Source organism: Mizuhopecten yessoensis, unplaced genomic scaffold (assembly GCF_002113885.1).
Source record: "Mizuhopecten yessoensis strain PY_sf001 unplaced genomic scaffold, ASM211388v2 scaffold3235, whole genome shotgun sequence".
NCBI classification, from domain to species: Eukaryota; Metazoa; Mollusca; class Bivalvia; order Pectinida; family Pectinidae; genus Mizuhopecten; species Mizuhopecten yessoensis.
This window is the reverse complement of record NW_018404943.1, coordinates 1426422-1434576: the sequence shown is the minus strand read 5'-3', so window position 1 is coordinate 1434576 and position 8155 is coordinate 1426422. Positions and strand designations below refer to the sequence as shown.

General features: G+C 34.7%; 1 protein-coding gene across 1 annotated transcript; it reads right to left on the bottom strand.

The window, feature by feature from the left end:
* Nucleotides 1–3606: 3606 nt before the first annotated feature.
* Nucleotides 3607–5808, bottom strand: LOC110447254 (cell wall protein DAN4-like). The gene is made up of 2 exons (XM_021492827.1): nt 5736–5808; nt 3607–5010 (listed from the first exon to the last, which is right to left on the bottom strand). The coding sequence occupies exons 1-2, from the start codon at nt 5763–5765 to the stop codon at nt 3796–3798; spliced, it is 1245 nt and encodes a 414-aa protein (XP_021348502.1). The 5' UTR covers nt 5766–5808; the 3' UTR covers nt 3607–3795.
* Between the last annotated feature and the right edge of the window lie 2347 nt (nt 5809–8155).

Genomic DNA, 8155 nt, shown 5'->3' with positions numbered 1-8155 from the left:
TTCTCCGTCCTTATCTAAGAACTGAGAACATTTGGTTAAGCGTAAAAACCTTTATATCGTGTGTACATGCGCAGTAGTTTCAAATAGGCTGGTTATTTCTGACCTCTCGTGATCACTTGACTAGATGATTCCTTGTATTTCCATTTATAGTAATGTTGACCTTGACCTATGACCTTCGGACCTGGAAAGTAATCCCAAGCAAGCACTTTTAGTAAGAAAGCACTATATCAAGTCTGAGCTCGATCGATCTAAAGAAACTGAAGTTATCGCACGGGAACAGATTTTCTATTTATAGTTACGGTGGCCTTGACCTTTGACCTTCGAACCTGAAATGCAATCCCAAGCAAGCACCCTTAGTAAGAAAGCACTATATCAAGTCTGAGCTCGTTCGATCTAAAGAAACTGAAGTTATCGCACGGAAACAGATTTTCTATTTTTAGTTACGGTGGCCTTGACCTTTGACCTTCGAACCTGAAAAGCAATCCAAAGCATAGCACTTTAGTAAGGGAGCACTGTATGAAGTTTGAGTTCAATTGACTTGAAGAAAGTCAAGTTAGCGCACGGAAACAGTTTTTCTATTCATAGTAACGGCGACAATGATTTTTTACCTTTGGGCCTAAAAAGTAATTCCAAGCAAGCTCTTTCAGTAAGAAAACACTGTATGAAGTTTTAGTTTAATCAACCAAAGGGAACTCAAGGAAACCTTGTTTCAGACGACGTAACCGACGACGACATAGTAATACTTATATGTCGCACCGCGTTGCAGACGACATAAAAACGAAGACAAGCATCTGAAGCTAAGCAGTTTACTCTTTATGAACCAACACCCAAGTATTATAGTACAGTGCATATCATTAAAATTAGTAACAAAAAAATTGACGAGTATAGACATAAACAATAAAAAGCAAGCTAAATTTTCTTGTTGATTGTTAAATTATCTTTATTACTTAGAAAAGTGGCTACATTTGATCACGGTGGTCTCTGGTTAAAATTGTCTAGCAATCTCATCTCTTAACGTCTAGTTCAGTTTAACGCTGCCTCCTGATATCGCCACCCCTAACCGCAGTACTATATTACAAACATTCGTAGTCTAAAACAATGATACTGGTAAAAAGCAGGAATATAACATTTAGTTCCATACAATATACTTTGGACACATATGTGAGTTGTTTCAGCACACGGCCCCATTATTATTTTCATTGTCATTTTACCCCTTGCAGAAATTTAAATTCAATATTTGACTTTATTTGTGCATTTGTCCTCGTGCCTAGATCCAATTTGCACGACACATAAGTATCTACAATGTACCGTAATCTCAAAATAGTATATATGATACCTGTAAATATACATGCCAACTAAATCCTATCAGGGCATTTGAAATCACGCCTACTTCCGTATAACATTATATGCATTTTATTGAAATTGTTTAAATATGTACTCAGTATATAACAAATCAATCTGGTTTAGCTATTGTTACAATGTACGTTTTACGTTAATTTCGACATTGAACTATGTTTGAATGTTTAAATACAGTTTGATTACATGAACATGACATTAAAAAATGTAGATTATGACGGAGTAAAGAAATATACAAAAAAAAAAAATGTATTTAACGTTTTGTTTTTACATGTGTGCAGGCAGGATAGCTCTTATCATAATTTCGGTAAAGATTAGCAGGATTAGCAATACGAATCAGGGAGACGATTGCCATATTTCTAACTTCATGTAGTTATAACGACAACATTCAGCATAATGTTGTCAGTGTCGTATGGTCATCACATACATTTATAACAATATCAAAAGTGGTTAGTGAAATTAAAAACATGTTTACTTCATCCATATCACATGGGAAGGCGTGTATTTCAATTACATTCACATACATCGCATAAATAACGTATTCCCCAAACGATCGCAAATATACTCCCTGATTGTTTTGCAATCTGGACAAAAACCGTTGGATATTTTATCTTAATATAACTTTTCGAATTAGTGCTATATGACTTCAATAAATTTCGAACTATTCTCAACTCTGATATTTGTTATTATATTATTGAAAGTACCTGTATTTTAGAATGAATCATTAAAATTGTCAAACGGCACCGTGACGTTTAAAGTAATGGGCCAGGGTTAGCTGTTGTATAATTCAGATTGCATAAACATTAAAAATATTCATTCTATTTTCTGCAAGGCTGTGAATACTTAGGACATTGTATAAATTGTTTCATATCGGCTTTCTAAATAATACTTAGCACTTAATTACAGCAGTAACATGTAGCATGATACAAGTACATACATTGTACTTATTTTGAACATGTATATGCTTTTGTGTCATGTTTATACGAAAGAAATAACACTACACCCACATTACCAGTCCTACTACAACAATGAAGATATAAACAACAGATTGAATACATTGAGTTAGATTTGTGTCATTGGCAACAACTTTGCGTAAAAAAATTACCTACATTGGAAACTTTAATTACTCTATAAGGACATGTTGACTTACTTTACAATGATGACTACCCTACAATTGAAACGGTGTGTTACAGTAAACGGAAACGTGTCATTGCCTCTTAATGCAAACGTAAAGCAAGTTAACATTGGAAAGGTTAAAATACAGTACAATGGATAAGTTTAGCCACCTTTAAATGAAACGTTAAATAGTTGTAAAGCAGAAACGTTAATTACAGTAAAATTGAAACGTTTGATTTGCATAAAATGAAAACGTTAAATAACCACTAAATGGAAAAGTTAAAGTTAAATAATCGTAAAATTGAAACGTTAAATTAGAGTAAAATGGAATCGTTTCATCTGCTTACAATGGTAACATTAATTACAGTAACATGGAAACGTTTGATTTGCATAAAATGAAAACGCTAAAAAGCCATTAAATGGTAAGGTTTACGTTAAATAATCGTAAAATTGAAACGTTAAATTAGAGTAAAATGGAAACGTTTCATTTGCCTACAATGGAAACGTTAAGTGTCCTTCGATGGAAACGTTAAATTACCGTAAAATGTAACATCAAATAGCAGTACAATAGAAATGCTGAATTATCTTACAATGGAAACATAAATCCGCTCTATATCACAAAGAAATCGTCTACATAGCTTCCAATGAATAAGTTTAGTGTAAATTATACTGGTTAATACTTATAAATAATTATTGTGATAACAACCATGGTTTATAATCAGGTATATAGCTACATGGCTGTCAAGGAAATAGCAATTTAGCATGGTCAATACTAGTGATGCACTATCATCACACATCATCTATATGGCACCCGCGGTACGCAAATACACCGTACTTATCATTAACTACTGACATAACAGCCATGTCGTATCATCACCTAACTACATGACTGTCAAGGAAGTGGTTCCCGTATATAGGAATTGCGAACACTTTTTACATATTATTGATACGAGAGTGACATGTCAAAGGTTTCATTGAATTTCAAAACAACAGAAAATCAGCTTATATTTTAATGTTCTGATTGTCCATTTTGCTGAATATCTATTGTGTTAATAACACACCATTGTAAATTCTCATATGTTTATAACACACCATTGTACATTCTCATATGTTCATAACACACCATTGTAAATTCTCATACAAAAACAACTTAATCTGATTTTCATTGTTAACCTTTTTTAGTTTCCGTTAAATATCCTTGCTGTAAAATGCTGAAAATACCCATCAAAATCTGTGAGTTATCGTTTTTTCAAGGCAACAGTTTGTTTGTTCTTCATTTCGTACACGCATGAACAGTTTTATTGTATACTACTTTTAAACTTGTTACTTTTTCATTCCTTTCATTTTAAGATATCCAGGAATGTATTCATCACTTGTATACGATTTCTCTAGTTGATAACATTTTATTTTCGCTGCCCGGGCTTTCTTTATGACCATTAAGGCTGCCAGAACCACAGCACAACTCCCAATAACGGATCCAACGATTATCCCAGTTTTGTGACTGCTGGTGAACGACCCGTCATTTTGAGCGACTTTGTTCTCAATATTGCCAACAGGAATAGTCATGGTCACCGCAGGACCATGAGTAATATGGTGTATTCTGTGACCGGAAGTAGTTGATCGATATGGCGATGTTTCAGTCGGAATAGATGATTTTATTCTAGACGTAGGTACAGAAATTGACGAATTCTGTATTGACGCCGTATTCATAAATTGTGTTGTATTGAATTCCGATGTTGTTGATATTTCCAACAATTGGTCTGTTGTTTTATGTGACGTTGTCGATTGTTCCGATGATGTTGAAGATGCTATGTTATTTTTTATTTTGGATACGATTTCTGACACTTGTTCGGTCGTTGGCTTCGTTGAGGGTTTCTTTGTTTTCTTAGCTGTTGTGTGTTGGACAAATTTATGGATGTGGTTCACTGATGTTGTTTCATCGGGTGTTATTTCTGCAAGTGATGATGTTATTGTTGTTGATATCTTATTTGAAACTTTTGTAGGTGTTGTTGTTTGTGCTGTTGTTGATATCACTGATGTGGTTATCTTTGTTGAAGTCGTATGTGTTGTCCTTGTAGTAGTTGACGTATAGTTTGGGGTAATGGTTTGTGAAGTGGTTGGTATCCTTGTTGCAGTCATGGTTGGCGTAGTGGTCGGTGTTGAAGTTTGCGTAGTGGTCGGTGTCGTGGTTGGTGTAGTGATTTGTGTCTTGGTCAGTGCAGTTGTTTGTGTAGTTGTTGGTGTCGTGATTAGTGTAGTGGTTGGGGTAGTGGTGGGTGTAGTAGTTGGTGTAGTCGTGGGTGTAGTAATTGGTGTTGTAGATGGTGTAGTAGTTGGTTTCTTGGTTGGTGTAGTTGCGAGTGTAGTTGTAGGTGTAGTTGCTGATGTAGTGGTTGGTTTAGTGGTAGATGCCGTGGTTGGTGTCGTGGTGGGAGTAGTGGTTGGCTTAGTCGTTGTAATCGATGGAAATTTCCATATTTTTATGTCGTCTAAACCTAGTTTTGTGTCATGATTTTTTCTTACACATTTGAACCGAATCTGCAAAAAAAGGAAATAGAAAGTAAAGTAAAACGACAAAAAGAAAAACAAAGAGCGCCATGATATAATTAACAAATTTAAAAATAAATAAAAGATGTGAATTTTATATCAGTTCTCAGATAATATACACGACAAGTATATCAAAATAATCCAATAGCTGATATTAACTTTTCTGAAAAGATAACTGTACCTGTTTTGAGAGGAAAAATAATTAAAATTGAATAAAAAATCATCAACAGCAATGCTCTATATGTATTATACTAAGGTGCCTGACAAAGATTCGAACCCTAGACCCCACGATTATCAAACTGTTGTTGTAACCAACTGAGCTTATCGATCAACGGTTGAACCCTGACCGAGTTGCGCTACATTTATACCCGAAACAAACTTAGAGGAGTTTTTTTAGGTTAAACTAACTACAATGTTTTGCCTAGAGTTGAACCGGGATCCTTAAGTTACAATGAATTAATTCACGTACACAGGATGTACCACATAACATTGTTGCAAAGACGGTCTGTGATGTCATACATGTAACAACGTCACAAAGCATGCATATATTATAATGTCATTAACGCACTTCATGCAATATGCATGCTAGCTGAGACAAGTCTTGATATGCGTTCAAGTAACTCAGATACAGCGAAGAACGCATGCATATCAAGAGAAAAAATTCGATTTTGCAAACTTGTATGTAAATATTATATTATATTGCAATAAATATATACCTTAAATGGAGCCTGACTGGAAACGGCCATTGTCGCCTTCCTCCAATCATCTCCATGACGACCAGTCTGTTGCCATACAGACGTTTCCTGACCATTGGTATCCACAAGGATTTCCAGATTGGAGGTAGATGCAGTCATCGCGTACCAGAACTGGATACAAACTGCCCCGCCATTGATTGTTGTGGTGTTGATAGAGGAACTAGCGCCGTTAGGTTTAAACATTGTGTAAGGGTAAATATATGATCCTCCTACAATAGCACCACAAATAGTTCAAAACATTGTCCAAAGGTAATGTAATATCTAATAAGATTTATCTGAATGTATGTTCTTGTGCAATCTTTGAAACATTTATGAATAAACATGCACTTTTAATATAAAGAACATTTGGTTATATCATTGTCATATACAGACTTTTTCAAGAAATTTGTAAATTACACTCTTCGTTATAACGGTCGTATGGAATTTATTTAGGGCACCATTTGCTTTTTTCACTTTCTGGCTGCAAAAAAGCGTAAAAGGTTTTTTAACGTTCTCAAACTGCAATTTGTCGTCGCCGCAACAAATTTCTAAACAGCGTTTTGTTACTTTTTCTGCCTGTCGTGGTAAGCCGAATAGCGCCATTTTATTTCATAAAAACGACCTTTTTCCGGATAGTGGTTCATCGTCGAAAGAGAAATAATAAACAAAGATGCGTTCAATTTAATTCTTGAATTTGTTGAGAATGAGTGATATATGGACATTATATATATATATTTGTCCTTACAGGTAGAGTTATTATTCTAGAACACTGACAGGTCAGCAAGGGCAGAACCGTCTTCCTCACCGACCGCCCCTCCACTTTGAAAACTAACAATTAGTACACAGGCTTGAACTTTGTAATATCAAAAATTTATAATTAGAGACAAATTAGTTCGTAATCTTCTTTTCAAAATACAATATGTAGTAAGGGTTCAGGGATGATTTCTTTGTTAATATCAGAGATCTTTTTTTCTTCTTTGTTTATAACCGGCATTTCGTTAAGGATGTAAATTGACTTTCTATTTACCACACAGCATTGGTAAGAATCGTTTTTCATGCAAATAGCTGACAAATATTTCAAATGACAATAGGTGTAAATCTAACTTGTACCGTGAAGAGAATGTACTCCTGAGTACAATGTTAATGGCGAAGTTGCTATCCTCCACTCTAAGTCTTGGTTATCTGTAGGATGACTGAAGCTACAGAATCCACTGTCGAAGTCACAGCTCTGGCTCAGTGGTGTTACATTGATATCGGAACAACTGCTGTTAGACAGAACGTGGACATGAGTCGGTCTTGTGGAGGCCACTGATCTTGCACCAGTACTATGGAATGTTGTAATTGTGAATCCTGTAGAAGAGAAGAAATTTGTTAATAAAAGATTGATTGAATCTGTTTGTAACATATATACTTGTTATTTGACTTAGTAATATGTACGCACATATAACAAATACATGTATTTTTAAATTTTACAACAAAAATATACTTTGGCAATGTAATTACAAATCGATCAACAAGGTTACAGTGTTTTCACTGTTAAGAGTTTTGACGTCATAATACAAAGTCATAGCTTGACTGAGATACGTGGTGATATTATTTAACTAGACGTTAAAGCAAGATAAGCCGAATTTCTTCATTCAAATATTTGGTACCGTGTAGGATCACCATTTGCACAGAAAACAGCTTTGCAGCGTCGTCACATTACTTTGCCGAACAATGAATAACGTGAACGATAATATTGTCCCATTGATAAGTTATCGATTGGGCTACATGTAGCTCCTGCAAGTTAGACGGCTGGTTTTGATGTCGACTAACGCGTCACTAAGGAACACCCCAAACGTTCTCAATGTCACGTCATTTAGAATGGTCAGCCCAGCATTTTAACATGTTTTATTGTTGAAAGGTTTCGTTGATACTACATGTACCTGATATGTGATAGCACGTTATATTGTTTAAACATAGCTTATGAGTATATTTCCGCTGTTAGGTGAAGGATAATCTTAACGAACGTGTTTGATTACAATAACATTCTTTATATTTCCAAAAAAGGTATATTTGACGACCTTGATTCATGTATTAATTTACATGATACGCATGCAGAATAGATGTTTTGCGCTGTTATCAAACTTGTTTTGCCTCACTGATACATTATCTTTTGTGCTAAGTCACTATGATGTAATAAGATAAAGAAGCCAGTGGAGAATGTCAATGTCAAATTAAAGATTAGATAGAATTATCAAGCACTACTAACGTGTCCAGCAAATAGAATGTGACAGAATATGTTTTACTATGAATTTGATACTTGCACCATCAAAGTTTTCGTTTCGTTTTATTTTTTCATCAAATCATTATTTTTATTGTTACTTTAAGTCTTTCAACGGATTTTAAATTAGCGCGCTCTA